This window comes from Lonchura striata, chromosome 1 (genome assembly GCF_050655825.1).
Source record: "Lonchura striata isolate lonStrDom1 chromosome 1, ASM5065582v1, whole genome shotgun sequence".
NCBI classification, from domain to species: domain Eukaryota; kingdom Metazoa; phylum Chordata; class Aves; order Passeriformes; family Estrildidae; genus Lonchura; species Lonchura striata.
The window spans coordinates 67,409,718-67,426,695 of NC_140703.1; the positions used below are offsets into that span (position 1 = coordinate 67,409,718).

Consider the following 16,978-nt stretch of genomic DNA (forward strand, 5'->3'; position numbering starts at 1 on the left):
TTCAGCCTAAAAACTGTACCATCTATGGAAGTTAGTCACCTCGAAAATCAGCTGCAACTAAGGGAGAGGTATGAATAAGCATGGCTGCTGCTTTGAATACCTAAATTCCACATCAATCCCACCTTCAGCACGCAATCCGTGTCGCGGGGGTTTAAGGACTCGGTGGAATTTCAGTACTTCGCGCCCAGGCAAACCTCCTGGAAATACTAACATACACATTCGCTAAAATTACTTCCCAAGGCATTTTTGGGACTCGGACCAGATGCCCCCCTCGCCAGGCACAGCTCTGCCCCGGGCACAGGCAGCTCCGGATCAGAGCCGCCTCTCCGGCCGGGGCTGCCCGGGGCGGCGGGCGGCGCCGGGCGGGCAGCGACCCGCGGTGCGGCCGGGATGTGGCCCGGGGAGAGCCCACCCGGGGATGGTGCCCGACGGTCCCGGCAGGGCTCGGCTGGCAGCGGCTCCGGCGGCGGCATTCCCGCAGCGCCGATGGAAGAGCGAGCCCGCAACGGGAGGGAGAGAGGGGGAGACAGCGGCGGCGGCGCCGCCCTCTGGAGAGCGCCTGGGAGAGGCTGGTGTGAAGAGCCGCATTTCAATGAGGGCCGGGCTAATGCAAATCACTGCAACCGGCAGCAGCAGAAGAAAGGCGAAGCAGCTGCAGCCCGGGCTCCCCGGCAGCGCGCTACAGCCAGGGGAGGCGTAACAAAGGCAGCAGAGCCGCTCTCTGCGGCAGCTCCTGCGCCTACAGCCGGGTGGTCGCGGGGGGAGGGCGGGAGCCGCCGCTCTTTGGCCGCTTCCCATTCCGAGCCGCCGCCTTCCCTCCGCGCCCGGCCGGCAGGTCTGACTGAGGAGGTGCCCGCCAGGCTGCGGAGAGCAGGTAAGCGCCGGGGCCGTGCCTGCCCTGTCCTGTCCTGTCCTGCGCGGGGGCTGCGGCGTGCGGGGCCGCCGGGCGCAGTCGCCGGGCGCGGCGCGGAGCGCTGCACCTGTGCCATTGTGTGGGGCGGCGGCCGCCGCCGGCCGCTGCGGGCGGCTCCGCGGCCGCGGAGCGAGGGCCGGGCGCGGGAGCGCGGTCCGGCCCCGGGAGCGGGCGCGGCGCTGCCCCGCGGGTCGCGCCCCGCAGCCCGCGGGGGCTGAGGTGCCGAGGTGCCTGGTGCCACCTCCGGAGCAATGGGCGTGTTTCACACACGGTTCCCCTACCCCAGCAGAATAAACCCCATCTTCTCGTGAGCCCGCTGCCGCATGTATCCGTGTTACCCCACCAAACCCGCCGCCCTCCCCCGGTGGCTAGTGGTCATCCTGCTGCTTAGTCGCCGTATGATCTGCGCTGGGTCCCAGTCACATCGCGGCGTGATGTGGGGGTTTTTTTAATCAGCATGCGTGTTTTTTCTTTCCCCCCCCCCCCCCCCCCCCCCCGTGGAAATGCTCACCCACACCTGTATTATAAATAATTCTTTAACAGATGTTAGGGTGTGAAGTGTTGGCATGGTGGTTTTTCAGGGGCGTGTCTGTTCGTTTTCCGTATCTGCCTGTATAAGACTATATATTTATACACAAGCGGAAACATCAGCTCAAATTGTTTAGGATTTCTTTGTCTGCTCTGACCTTGTGGTTTAGACACGTTTTTCTTTACATACTAGGACTGTGGAACTAAAGGGGAGCTCTATTTTGGTTTTAAGGACATAGTGGGGAATTACAGATATTATTGATAAAAGCTAAACGTGTGGAAGAAAGGACAGTGACTCGCACTTCTTTTTTGCCCCTCATCCAAAATTAATAAAGCTGAAAGAATATATCTTTGTCTAAACTTTTTTTTTTTTTTTTGGAGGGTGTATTAGAGATGATTTGAGCAAAGATAACAGCAGACCTAAGAAAAATCCATTTTTCTTGGCACGGGATTTGCTTCAGAGATACAATTTCTGAATCGTGCATTCCAGGATTGTTTAAATCTGAATAACAGGTTCTCAGTGGAATTGGATGTGAATGAATATAACTGATAATTTTTTTAAACATGGAAGCTGTAGTGGTGTGTTCTCAATCCTAAAATGTGGCCACTAAGCTGTATTTTGCATTTAACCTATGGAGTGAAATGCTACAGTAAATGTTCTTGTTAATTTCACTGAAATAGGATGTAGTGTGCATGGGAAAGCAGAGATTAGTCTTTTTTTATATATAAGAAAACACATATACTGTACTATGTGTAAGTACTTCTGGAGGATTTTCAAGTATAAATCCTGCATTTATACATAAGCATATGATCCTGTATTGGTGTAACAAAGTCAGTTGTGAGCTGTAACCAAAGTAGGGTAAATAATTCCCACTAGGGCCCCACATTTGCCTTAGGTGCTTGTGCTAGTCTAGCACATGGACTGTTCTGAGAAGTTGCTGAGTACATCACCTACAGCTTTGCAGCATCAGGGTCCAGCTGTATAATCATTGGTTTAACACAAACTTCTGCAAGTCAAAGAGCATTTGTAAGTTTTTCTCTATTTCCTCCCACTGTTCTGCAGCTGGCTTGAATACATTTTTTTTTTAATGGTCACATCATTATGAGTGGTTGAAACAAAGCTAGTGCTTGCTGGTTTTTGTCTTTTTATTGGAAATCAATGAGACAGGCCACTTCTAAATTAGGCCTATGTATCTGTGCTATAAATACACTTTCAGTGCTTTATTATTCTGCAGACAACTGCAAATCTGTGTGGCTCCTAAATGAAAATGAATATGTTTTGAACCTAATGATCTTTTGATTATTCTATTTTTTTTTTATTTTGTGTCTTCTGCTTGTGAAGATTAGTGTTCACTTTCTATTATTTAATATTGTGTTGGTTGTCAACAAGTAGCAGGAATATTTGTCTCCTTGATTTTATTTCAGAATATGTGAACTGTTTATGTAAACTATTGAACAACTGGGATTGTTTTGGTCAGGGCTGATGGGTGTTTCTCACAGTCAAACATGGGAGACACCAATTGCTTATTTCCTCAATGGCACTGGTTTTATCACTCCTTTGGTGATGGCAAAAGAAGCTGTTGGCCTTAATCAATTTGAATATTAGGCTTAGGATATTAATAATATATCTTGGAAGACATAGAGCCCTGAAGTAGCTTGATCATTGAAAAAGACTGTCTCCTAATATATTTTTTCTTTAAATTTGTGCCATTTGAGCCCTTCTGTTGGTTTAGAGTGTGTAAAACATTTGTGCAAGGACAACTGAAATAATTTATTGCAAAGCTTAGGCTGTGAGGAAACCAATGGTTGGAATATGCAGGTAGTTTTTAACATTGGGATTGACCCACTATGTGTGATACCTGATTCTCATTGCCAACCTGCCACATCTGTTCCTCTGAGAATTTCTTAATTGCTTAGTTGTTGGCAACTGGCAGCCTTTCTGAAACAACACCTCTTGAGATCACAGCTGAAGCCAAGAGTTTAGTGGGGACAAACAGTTAAGAAGGTAGATGAGACTCAAATAGCGCCTGAATATAACATGAGAAAAAGTAGAAAGCTTTTATTCCTTTTTTCCATTAGGTCAACTTAGTCACCTCATTTTCCGAGATACTGAATTTGAACAAACGCTTCTCAGTGTTTGCTTATCCTTCATATTTGGGTTCATGTGTGACATTATTAGGATGTCTAACTTAAATGTAGCTCTTAAGGCATGGCAAGACACTTATGTGAAAAATGACCATGTGAATGTAGCATGGTTTTATTCAAACTTTTTTCTCAACCTAGGAAGTAGTCCTCTGTAAGAGCAATGTATAGAACACATAAATTGAGCTCCCTTAAAACTTCTATGTCTCTTAAGCTTTTTCTCTTCTCTTGTGCATTGCTTAGGTTGAACTTCAAGATGTCCCTTGGGAGAGATATGGAGCTGGAGCATTTTGATGAGCGTGATAAAGCGCAGCGATATGGCAGAGGGTCCCGGGTGAATGGTTTACCCAGCCCTACCCACAGTGCCCACTGCAGCTTTTACCGAACCCGTACTCTACAGACCCTGAGCTCTGAGAAGAAAGCCAAGAAAGTTCGTTTCTATCGTAATGGAGACCGGTATTTCAAAGGGATTGTATATGCCATCTCCCCTGACCGGTTTAGGTCCTTCGAAGCTCTCCTGGCTGACCTGACCCGAACTCTGTCCGACAATGTGAACCTGCCCCAGGGAGTGAGAACAATCTACACAATTGATGGCTCCAAGAAGATTTCCTCCTTGGACCAGCTAGTAGAAGGTGAGCAGTAAGTAAGATTTGGAGGTATAAAGTTAAGTTTGAATCAATCTTTGTCTAATCTTTTTAAGTCTTTCAAAAGAGGAAATGGTATTCTTATTGATAAAAGAAGGATTTCCAATGGTCTGACTAGAATTGTGGATATCTTAAATGACACCTTGAAATATTGTTGCCTTGCTACTTATTTCCTTGTTGAACGTGTCTAAACTTTTCCTTTCAACATAGTGTTGATAGTCCTAGATCCTGAAGATTGCATCTAATCCTTCTTTTCATAAAGATGCAAGGTCAAACCAATAAGAGTTTAGTCTGTTGAACTTCAAAAGTTCAGTGGTGCTAATGAAACCTATGTGAAATCCAGTTCAGATGTTTTTGTTTTTTCAAGACTCTGAAGCCTAGTGAAGAGCTCTCTCTACAGGTAAATATATCTTAAGTAAAATACTAGGCTCTCATTGCATGACATAAATGTTAGCAACCTGTTAAAAGAGTAATATTGTAGCCATGATTCAGCTGGGGTAGATTGTAAACTTTTTTCCTCTGTAGTTTATCACTTTTCCCCAGTCATAGGAATGGTAGGGTTGAAAATGACCTCTTACGTCGAGTCCAACCATTAACCGAGAACTGCTAAGGCCACCACTAAATCATGTCCCTAAGTGTCATATCTGCACATCTTAAAAGCCTACAGTGATGACCTGTTCCAGTGCTTGACAGCCCTTTCCATGAAGAAATTTTTCCTAATACCCAATCTAATCCTGCTCTGGCGCTACTTGAGGCCTTTCCTCTTGTCTTATTGCTTGTTACTTTTGAGGAAAGGACCAATACCCTCCTTTCAGGTAGCTGTAGAGATCTTAGGTTGTCTGTTAAATAAGGCTTGTGTACCTGCAGGATAAACCATCACCAGTGATTTGATCAGAATTGACAATTCTTGGTCACTGTCAAATGTCAGACATGCCAGTCATTAATTTGCTGATTGAGAACAAATTTATCACTCCATCAGTGATAGTTCTATTGCCAAAAGAAGCTGTCATCATTAATCAATCTGAATATTAAACTTAAAAAATTAATAGTACTTTTCACAAGTTTTACAGATAGCTAAAGTAGCTTTTCCAACATGAAGTGCTTCTGGACTGCAGTGGGTTTTTAGTGTAAAACGGAATGTACAGTGTATGAAGGCATTGACTATCACATGGCCATAAATGAGAGTGTTTCTTACCTGTGAAGTTTAAATGCAGATGCTTGATTGTGTTCCAAGAAAATAAAGGTAGAACAATTAATTTATTTTTGCTTCCATCCTACCCTTGGCCCCAGTATGCCATGGACAAACCTGTAAAGAATGGATAGATAGCCACCAGACAGCCAATTTAGAGTTGCAACAGAGATTGTAACTTCTATGTGATTTTAATTTTTAGTACCAGGTGAGAGAACTTGCAGTAACAGGATGTAATGAGAGGATCAGAAGAAGGCTAATATGGAGAGAGAAGAATAAAAGGGTAATGCCAAATGTGGCTCCTGAAAAAGGAGCACAGCTTTGCATAGCAGGTGTACAGCCACTATTGGGTTGTCTCCTGTTTGTGTCATAGCAGAGGAGAGCTTTTTAAGTATTGAGAAATTGATATTCTTGATAATCTTCGTTGTGTAAAAAGGAAAGTAGGGGATAACATGAAGATGCCCCAGAAAGAAAAGTGAAGGAGTGAGATTGTCTAAGTAACATGTTTGGAGGTAACAGTAACAGAGGTGTAGAGAAATTATAGGAAACTGGTCTTAGGAGCAATGTTATCAATTTCAGGACACAGTTGAAACTATATTTGTCAGGACAGTATTTAATTGCCAGAGAAAATCAATTTCTGTGAGGAAAGACCAATATTAATCAACGTCTCTTTAAAAGCAGTCTTTGTGCATTTGCTTATTTGATTGGTATGCTCAACAAGAAGCAAGATTCATTGATGTTAATGTTGATTTGCACAGTCCTTTTGCAGCCAGTCAGAACCAGTTTTGAAAATAAAGAACTGAATTAAAAAATAAATCCAGCAACCTGTAAGATTGGTTTATTTTGGCATCCTAGTGAAGAATAATACCAGCTATTAATCAGTCAGTCAAAATGAATGACAGTGCAAGAGCCTAGGTTTATTTTAAAGAAAGCATTTGGGATTTTTTTAATCCTTTGGGACTTTTTTCCTTACCCTTTCAATGAATACATCTTCCCTTCCTGATAGCATTCAAGGAGGACAGTCTTGTTTTCTTGTCCCGTTAGGACTGCAGGATTTACAGAAGTCAGTCTTTTTGTGGAAAAAGAGAGCTACATCCTCATTCTATCTAAAAAGGGGTTTCTGTTTATTTGTATAAAACTGCAGGGTGAGTTGTTTCACTCACAGAACTTTGCAGTGGAGCATGAGTTCATATATTATTAGCTCAATTATGGTTTTTGCATAAACTCCTTCCACTCTTTACTATACAAATTTATTAGAGTTTGGCTCGTCTGGTACAGCATTAATTAGCTTGAAGCTGTGCTTTGTGTTTAAATAGCTGGAAAATCACTTGATTTTTGCCTCTTGCCAAATGACATTTGTGCTCCATCTACTGAAATCTGAAGCATTGCTTTCTTCACAGTGAGACTATTCCCTTCCTGTGTGAATTCACTAATTAATTTATTGAGACTGTTATGAATTTATGTGATTGCGGGTACATTGATTTGGTGATTTCAATGTAAAGCAAATGTATAAAGCCTTAATTTTTAGAATTGGTTTTGGTCTTTATGCCTGTGAGGAAGTTCCTGTACTCTTACCTTCACATATGATACATAAAGACAGAGAGGCTCTTGAGGGAAATGAGGCAGCAGCCACTGTCTTTCATCCTGGAGCTAAATACACGGAACTGCATGAAAGATAGTCCCAAAGGAAAAAGATTGTAAAAGAGCTGTTTTGCTTCAGTTATATATAGTTTTATTCTGCATACAGCTCAAAGTTGGCATGGCTGTGTGCTGGTGATGTAGATTATTTTGAGATGCATGGACACATTTTCTCTTTATTTGAAAGTAATGACATCCCTGGGTGTGGGGTTTTGTGGGTTTTTGGTTTGATTTATTTTGGTTTTTCCTCCCCCCACCCACCTCTCATCTTTTTGTTTAGATTTTTTTTTTTTGGTTAAAACTTTTGCACATGAGATTTGTTGGAATTTGATAACAAGGGGTATGTACTGTTGTAAAAAGTTTCATATGGTCTGTAACTTCTGTCACCCTACATGAAGGGAATAATGAAATGGATTAAAGTTCCTCCTTTTTGTCAGCCCTGATGTTAGAACCCTCTTACATTTAAAGAATGGATTCTGAGTGTGACATGACTTTATTTCCTAGGCATGACATGCAATCAAAGCATGTAAAAACAATAAAGATGAAGTTACTCTTGAAGGCTAATTTTTTTAGCTATAAAGGAAGTTTCAGGAAAGGACTTTGCTTCTCCAAAACTGTATCATCCTTAAATCTGAAGCTGGAGAGGTCTTACCCCAAAATAAACAATGCAAGGTGACTCTGAAACAAAGAATATTTACAGTTTTTACTCTTGGAGACCTGTTTTGTGGAACAAAGACCACAGAATCAATCTGTAGCCAGAACTTCATCCCTTTCTCATTAATTTTTATTATAATATTACCTCAAAGTCTTGGGTATGAATCAGAATTGATTGTTTTAGGTTTCTATGATACCTACCACAAAGTTTACCCTGCAGCTGAGAGCTGGCAGTCAAAGACCAGCTGAAAGCCCCAGACCACAAGGCTGAGAGCATACTGGGGAAACAATTTTGTCACATGTCAATAGTGGGTGCACTGCCAAATTATTCTAAAGACTTCTGTCTTTGTCTTCAGGTTTTGTGTAGGCATAATGGCAAAAACAGTTTTAAGGAATAATCTGGAAAAGAAAAATTAATGCCTCTCGGGGATTACCTCAGTGCTGCAAACCTTGTTGAAGGAACAGCTTGAAAGGATGCAGATATGCCAGCTTTAAAATCCAGTAATAGCTGTAGCCAGCTAATAACTCTTGGGAGATGTGAACCTCGCTGCAGGGCAGAGGAAATGCTGGGTCACATGAGGACTTGGGAAGGCGCTCGTGATGGAGGCAGGCAGTTTGTGCTCAGAGCAGCAGAGAGGCTGCCTGCCAGTGCAGGGTTCAAAAGGCAGTGTATCCTTGGTGAAGTGATGGGCTGCAAGTGTTCCTGACTTGTTTTGTATACAGGTCTTGCTGCTCTTACGGTCACCTCATTTCTTGTATCTCAGCGTCTCCCTCTCCTTCCCATTATTCCTGCTGCCTTCTTGACTCTGCCAGCCACTCGGGTGTTGTTGGTGAGGAGCCCAGCCAGGCCAGACTGTAGGAATTGATTGATTTGGTCTCTGATGCTCTCTAGAGCTAATGGCTTCCTCTAGCTCATGCCTACCTAAGCAGCTGGGAGCTGATGGGCTAGAAAGATTCATATGCATCTGTAATGTGCTATCAAAATAATAATAGTGAAGTATCTGTTTAAATGTTTGTAGAGCTGAATCTATGTGGACATTTGTTTGTAGGATTAAATTTACACTGGATATTTACCATGGACTTGATCCAGGGCTATCAAATTTAGGGAAACTTGGACTGAATCCTGTGGCAGAAATGGCTGCAATCCTTATATTGTTTAATAAACAAACAGCTGAATGATCCTGTTGCATAAAATAGTAGAGGGTTGTTCTGGCACTGTTTATTTGATTATTTTGTTCATCCATTAGGCTGTTGATCATCTTTGTGTCTTGCTTAACAGCTTTTTGGAAGTCCATGTGGTTTCTTATTCAAGGTGCTTTACATTATTTTTGGTGGACTTTTTTAAAAAGTGTGTACAGTGTCTATCTTACTTGTAACAAGACTGCAGAAATTTGAGGGGGAAGAGGAAGCATTTTTATTTGGCTTTTGATGAGGAAAAAAATAACTTTTTAGTCTGAACTGAGAAGGAAGTTAGTTTGTGAAAGAAGTCCTTTCCAAGGTCAGAGGAGATCTGATTTAAAGTTTCTGGTGCATGTGATTGCAAGGTGAACATGTGTAGGTCAGATTTATTTCCTGAAGATGCTCCATCTCTTCTGCACTGTTGCATTTTTTTCAGACCCTGCAGGAAGACAAGGCAGCAGCAATGTAGTTAAAGTAGGTTATTGTTCTATTAACTAACACATTTGGGAACTATCAAGTATCAGTAATTTATCTGATTCAGGTCATCTTCCTTTTGCAATCTGCTCTGTGTAGTGAGGCACAGTCAGAATTGTTGGTCCTTTCTCCAGAGAGATAGAGATTCTGCCTTTTGTATGTATAAAACCAAAAGGTAGAAGTGAAGAAAGGCAGGTATGCTTAGGCATGGAGTGGTGGGGGTGCTAGTCACTTCCCCATCCTCTTAACATATTTCTTGCCCTATCTGTTGGGGAAATGGACCCCAGTAAATCACTGCTAATTAACAAATTTACTTTACACTCCTGCTACATATTGTACTCCAAGGAATCAACACTATTTTCCATAAATGGGTAAATCCTGACCTCCACAAAGAGGGGTTGTTGTTCCTTCTCTGCTTGTGTTTCAAACCAGGTTCTCTTTTCCTTCCCCAGGGTTTCCACCTAGGATCAACTGGCTTCCTCATGAAGCCATTTTAGGCCAAATCACCTTAATCGCAGAAAAGCAACACAAAAAATGGCTTTTAAGGCCATTCTTATAGGGAGAATATCAGCAAACTCAAGAAAACCAACTTACTGCTAATAACAATGTGGAAAACAGGGAGACACTTGCATCAGGAAAGCTCCAGTACTTACATGCAGTGATTCAGTGTCTCCTTAGCAACCACTTTGTACACATAGATACTATTTTAAAAAATATTTAATAAGTGAAGCAAGTCTTGAAATGCTGTCATGACCTATAAGAACTATCCTCCAGTGTTGCATGTCTCTGATAGGTCAGCTGCATTGAATTTTGACAGATGTGCAACTGCAGGTAGTAGGTTTTTTTCACTCTTTTTTGTCCTTTATTTTTTTTTAAAGCATAAACAATGCTTTGGAATCTGCCCTTCTACATTATGATTAATTTCTCAATGCTAAGATTGAGATTGTTCCACATGAATTGCCATTGTTCCACATGCCATTTCCTGAACTGCTGAGCATTTATACAAATTAAATTGTTGGGTTGATGGTTTGAAACTGACCACCAAGTGCTGTGCATTTTTTTGAAAGGTTCCAGTGGGGTGTGTTTCATTTCCACTGTTGCAGTGAAGAGGCTCTCAGGAAAGGGATACTTTGTAAGGTGTAGTGATCACTTTTCCCCCTAGATTCTGGATCCCCCGAAGCCAACTGGGCGTTCCCCTTTTCTTTTTCTAATGGCTATTGATACTGTAATCAAGAGTCAAAATTCCATTAGTGATGGCCGACTGCACTGTGAAACACTTGCTCCCCTCTCCTGGGGAGCTGCAATCAAATTGACACTTTTAAATAGCCTCTGTTGTCCGTGCCCTTTGCATAATCCACTTTCTTCAAAGAATCCTTCTCAACACTTGTTCTGTTAGGAATCTAGTATCTGGAGGTTGTTACTTTCTTCTTCCAGCTGCCAATTACTCAAAGCTGATGATGAGGAAGCAATAGCTAAAGCAGGAGATGGATTTATTGGACTTTTAAGTCATGCCCCTTGTGAAACTTTTTACAGTCTTCTCTCCTGGAGGCACTGGTGAAAAATAAGGGAATGAAAATCTAAGTGAAGGTATTTTGTCCTTTTATTTGAGATAAATAAACTCTGCATACAAATGCCAGAGGTGCTAAAAATTTTTATTCTTACAGGCCTGACCCTTAGGACCAGCATGCATGAAAATTGCAGTCCCTGGATAACATTGGAAATAGATTTAAATAACAACATTATGGCAGAAGTGTCTGTGTTTCTGTTAATATATGTAAAATAGTTCTTATTAAAGATAAGAATGCCTTGGATTCTCTACCTCTTTTCTGTATTCTATATATATAATAGGTATTAATATAGGTATATAATAGGTATTTTGTAGATAAATATTATAGATAAATATAAATAAATCAAGAGCCTCTTGGAAAAAAATATTTTGGTGTGAATATTTCAGTGATGTAATATGGTACTGTTGGAAATCAGGAAAGGGCAAAAATGCTTATGTTCAAACAATTCCAAACCTTCAGTGATTCTATTGGTCCTTTTTAAATGATCATTTATATAAATCTAGTTTTGTAATGAAGAGCTGATGTGCAGTTAAATGCTACAAGGAATCCATCTGACCTTTGCATGTAACTGATATTAAAAATCATGTGGAACACTGTCCTTTCAGGAAGGGGAACCAAAAGAGTTCTTAATAAACTAAAGTAGATTCCTGAGTACACTGTGTATTGACATTTATTTATGATCCTGCCCTTTGAGAAGTAGGTTTTAATTTGAAGACTTGATTTTAAATAAATGCTATTTTCTGCAACCTAAGTGAACAATTTCTCTAATAGGACTCAGCCTGAAAATCCAGATTTATATCCTCCCTCAAAAAAAAACCAGAAAAAAAACCCCAAAAAACAAACAAAAGAAGATATAACTGGTGGATTTTGCACCTTACAGCAAACACAAGTGTAGACAAGAATCAATTTTACTTAAAATTTTTTAAATTAGACTTCTGCAAATTATTTTATAGAGCAGGTATTTATTGTATGGAGAGCAGTCTTACTCATAGTAGGATTTCTTTTCTTTCCCTTAAAACTTGCTGATTTTGTGGATGTGGTTCTGTGGGTGCATTCTGACCTGGCAGTAACTGAGTAGCTAATACTAGAACAATTGGACAGGGACATGGATAAAATAGAACCTGTGCTGTTTGACCACTCATTACTGTAGCTGAGCCCTTCTACTCTGATGTTTCCATATACATATCTATCTATCTTGTATATATGCAGTGGATAAAAGGAAGAGCCTACCTTTATCCAAGCCTCAAGCCCCAGTGTTGCCTGCCTCCGTTTTTAAATGTGGTGACTCTTTATATCTATTCCTTGTGTGCTGTAATATCTCTGGAATTGGGTTGGGTGCCTTGAAACTTGTTCAGAAATTAATTTTTAATACTTTCTTTTAATGATTGAACTGTGAGTCCTTTTTCCTTAGGGGTAAGGGTCGCTAGGAATATCTTTGTTTTTTACATGTTTTTTGGCATAGGAGGTGCATCACTGAGTTTTGTTCTGGTTTTGTTACCCTGGACTAAATTTCTGAAATGAAGGCCTCTGTGCTATTAGCATACAGTGAACTCTTGAACCCAGAAGAGCTAAAACATCTCAGATGTCTCTGTGGTATTGTTCAGGATAGGATCTTGAATTATTTGTGATTTAACTGCAGGCTGCCAGAAGGTGTGGTCTTGCTGGATCTAGTATTAGTTTCTTTGAGTTTTTTGTTTTTGTTTGGCTTGTTTGTTTGTTTTTCCCCAGACAGAGGATGAACTGGATGAGCTTGATGTTGCAAAATTAGTAGTGTCTTTGGTGTGTTCAGTCAGATCACTGAGCTGATCCAACTCATCCAGTGCTACTGCTAGCACAGCCACAGAGTCAAGCTCAAGGGAGAGTTTGGGAGCACCCAAGTAGGTGTCCTTTACACAGCAGCCTTCAGCTGGACTGGGTTCAGGTGCAAATCTGCAGTCTGCTGGATTTTCTGGCTGATTTCTAGTTCCCCAGCAGTTGTGTGGGTGTGGTATTTGCAAAAATATTTTACTGTAGATAATGCTCCAACAGAAAGAGGAACTAATAGCCACTATTTTTCATTTTAGTATGGTAAATTTGTTGTGATGAGAAGTCTGTAATTGCTACTCTTTGTCTTCATTTCCCCATATATTATATATATAGTCAGTCAATAGTACAGGGAGGTTTCTTGTCTCTACATATCCTGGGTTTATGATGCCTAAAGCTTTAAAAAATCAAATCTTAAGAAATTTCCATGACCCTTTCATCTACCTTCTTAATAAAATGTTATTTGTAGCCCATATTTTTTGGTAATAAAAATGTGATAATGTGCTGTGGCTGGGCTGCTGGTGAAATATGAGCACTCTTTATTATGTTTACTGATAGCAGTGGTCCCCACTGCAAATAGTGTTTCCTGATAAGAAAACTGCTGCTTTCAAGGATTTTTGTAACAGCATTTCTGGAACAGTTAATGAAGAGTGTTCTTTAAAATATCACTCATTTTTTAGTCAGTAGCATCTGAGAAGGGAAGAGATCAATATTTATGTGCTGTAGATCAAGAATGATAAGAATAATATTTAATAATTTAAGAAGGATTTGATTTTGTATTTTCCTGCATTTTTCTTTTTTCTTCTCTCTCCAATCTGACTTGCTGGACTTTTCCTTTTGTTTCCACAGGGGAAAGTTATGTATGTGGCTCCATAGAACCCTTCAAGAAACTGGAGTACACAAAGAATGTAAACCCAAATTGGTCAGTGAATGTTAAGACAACTTCTACTTCTCGTTCAGTGCCATCTCTTGCCACTGCTAAAGGAGGTGCTCCAGATACAAAAGAGAATAAGGATTTCATTAGGCCTAAACTGGTCACCATCATCAGGAGTGGAGTGAAGCCACGTAAGGCAGTCCGAATTCTGCTCAACAAGAAGACAGCACATTCCTTTGAACAGGTTCTTACTGATATAACTGATGCCATCAAGCTGGATTCAGGGGTGGTTAAACGCTTGTACACACTAGATGGAAAACAGGTAAGAATTTTCATGATGACCATTCTCAGCATGAAAAAAATATAATTTTCCAAAAGAAAATATACATTAATATAAAAGAGTCCCATTTGCTCTAGAATGTGCAGCCAGAGCTACTGCTTATAGTGTACTTAAGATCTGTGAGCAGCTCAGGAACACCATGAAACATTACTTGGCCTTGCTGAGGGTCTTGCCATTTATGATAAATAATAGCTCCAAATCTGTTCTGTTGAAAGTGTGATATGGCTTTGGCTCTGCACACCAGAAACGTAGGATGAAGGATATCACTTAAGCTCATTCTGTTAACTTGTTTCAGCTTTTTTTTGCAGCAGTTTTATGAGTCATTGGGCTTGTCTTTCCGTAAACTGTAAGAACAAACAGTGAGGACGCATTTCACCATGATAAATGCAGACCTACTGCTCTCCAGAGTGACTAAATGATGAATCTTATTGCACCTAAAATGGACAATGAAGAAAGTACAAGCTTAGAAAATGAATGAGCTTTTTTTCCTATTGCAGGAATACAGGTAGGATTATGTGTGGTGCTCACATTTATTGAGGATTCTCTTGTAGGTTTCATATTATTTCTTCTGTGAAATACCTTCAAGCAGTGTCTGTTTTTTGCTGACTTATTAAATTGCAGCAGAGTGAGGTTTTTGAGAAGCTTCTTATTGAACTTGGGGATAGAGTGACATAAAAAAATATTACAGAATAATCCTACTTTTTTTTTGTCTTTCACTTTATTTGTAATTTTTCTATGGACATGTATTAATTATAGCAAAATGGGAAAAGCTCTTAACCTGCTGAAGGGCAAGGCTAATTTCAGTGTGACCTGAATTGATTTAGAGCAATGGTGACTCTAGAGAAATAAGGCAGGTATTTGCATTTACAGATGTAGCTTATTAAACTGAAGAAGTCTCCCTGATAAGCTAGAAGCTGCTAGAGACTGTGATATTTCTGCTGTAATACAGCTGTGTATTTACAGATTCTAGGTTCAATGATTCACAGACGTGCAGCAAACACTTTTGCTACTGAGATGCTGCCAAATCTGCCTGATACAGGTAAATCAATGCTCAGCAAGATCTGGTGATGTCCTAACATATCTGCAGTTGCTGGGGCTGATGTGCAGGCACCACTCCAGAAAAAGCTACAGCAGTACTTTCTGATCCCAGAGAAGACTGCTTAAAGGACAAGCTGCTTATTCAGAACATTGGATCAAATCAGGGCCAAGTGTGGCTTGACCAGAAGCCCCTTCTATCTGCTGTTTTGTATCAGTAACCTCTGACACCAGTTACACACAGCAGTACAGTTCTTGGTGACTGTGTAGATGCCTGTAATGATCTCCTTACTGTGACTTTATTGAGAACTTTGACCTGGAGGAAAATGTGAATGTGAAATTCTTTTTTCTGCAGCAAAGGTGAAGTGTGTGTTGAGGGAAACTCTCAGCTCCTGTTCTTTCTTTCCTTGTCTCATGCTCCAGGGAGCACTAAGACTAGTAAGTCTGAGGAAGGAGTTGAGATTTTAAAGCTACAAAGGTCAGTGGTGGTCTCTGCAGGACACTTGCAGAAGATCTTGAATGATTATTCTGGTTCCTGCAAACCCTCTCAGTAAAAAAGGAATGCATGTGCTTTGTATTTTGTATGCAAATAAACTTGTGGTTTAGCTCTGAAGAAGCTCAGCCTGAAAGGATGCCAATGTTGTCTCCTGGATAATGTGCTCACTTTTATATTTTTGTATTTAAAACTCCCCTTTAATGATTGTGCTTAGAACAAACCAAAAAAAGAAACAAAAAACCCAAAAAACAAAAAAAACCCTTTACACCTGTTTTGGAACTCTAATTCATGAAATTACTTAGTATTATCATTCTACTGGGGAAAAAGGGATGACCAGATTTTCTTGGCCTTATGTTGGCATAGTTCAGTTGAATCCTTTGTCAACTCATGAGCTTTGACTTGAGCTGAAATCAGTGGTGTTTTTGTTACCTACCTTGTAGCCTGAAACCCTCATGTCCAGTAACTCTCCCAAGAGACTACTCCTTCCCCTTTTGGATATACACATGGAATTGTGTAGCTCACTGTCTAACCCCCCTGGTAAATTCAGGGCTTAGAGGAAGGGGTGTGTGTGTCCTGCAGGTGTAACAGAGACTTTGCTTTTTCCATGTACAGAGCAGCTTTGCTGGAAGGAAGGGAAGTGAATGACTGTGCTCAGCAGGAGCAGCCTGTTGCTCAGCCCTGAGTGGGGAAGTCATTGATTTCCTGTGCTGCTAGGCAATTGCTGCTCCATTTTTCTTTGCCAAAAGCCTGATCTCCCAGATGGCGCTGGGGACATGATGATAGATTTTTTTTTTTTATTGCTAAATTCAAGCTGTGAATTATTACTGGGAGGAAATCCATGGTAAATCCAGCACTTTTCCAGTACTGTTTGTAGTTGGGAACTTCTACTGTGACTCCTGCTGGAGCTCTGAGGGTTCTGGAAAAGCCTGTGTTGTGGGGCTAAATCTAACAAATCTGTGATTAAATCTTTGATCGCTAACTTAAAAAGCAATAAAATCCTAAAGCTCTGAGTCAAGAAAAGTAATTTACTGCAAGGATAAGAGAATAAAGCTCTCCTGCAATCGTTCTTTGGGAATATAACTTGGAGACAAGCTATTCTATATTGTCTTCTGAGTTATATTATGAGGCCAATGCTAGAATTGCCCTTCCAAAGCAATAATGAGTCCCCTGTATTGTTATTGGACAGTGTGGTATGTCTATTGTTGTTGGATACTATCATTAGATGCCTCAGGCTAATAAAAGTAGCAGGAGTCAGAGACTTAACTGGGCATCCAAGGTAGGTGGTTTTACCATACTGACAGTACACATGGAAAAATAATACTTGTAAATACTTAAATAATTGCCCTCAAATAGTCTTATTAGTTGTGATGTTTTGATCTAAAATGTGTTAATAAACATTTTGTTCAGTGAAGAGGAATTTAAATGATGGCCTCTAAAATTTGGTGACAGTGTAAAGAACTTGTATTGATGGGAGAGGTAGTACTTTGACAATCAGAACCTC

At 40.6% G+C, this 16,978-nt stretch overlaps 1 protein-coding gene across 4 annotated transcripts in view; it reads left to right on the forward strand.

Moving 5' to 3' along the window:
* The first annotated feature begins 555 nt into the window (after nucleotides 1-555).
* DCLK1 (doublecortin like kinase 1) overlaps nucleotides 556-16,978 on the forward strand; it is a 231,808-nt gene continuing 215,385 nt past the window's right edge. For 3 of the 4 annotated variants that reach the window (XM_021541918.3, XM_021541919.3, XM_021541922.3), the window contains exons 1-3: nucleotides 597-874; nucleotides 3,827-4,215; nucleotides 13,582-13,928. In XM_021541918.3, the coding sequence (XP_021397593.1) occupies nucleotides 3,840-4,215; nucleotides 13,582-13,928 (723 nt within the window). In that variant the 5' untranslated portion in view covers nucleotides 597-874; nucleotides 3,827-3,839. Of the gene's footprint in view, nucleotides 875-3,826; nucleotides 4,216-13,581; nucleotides 13,929-16,978 lie in introns of all 4 variants that reach the window. The other variant, XM_021541917.3, reaches the window with a different exon arrangement.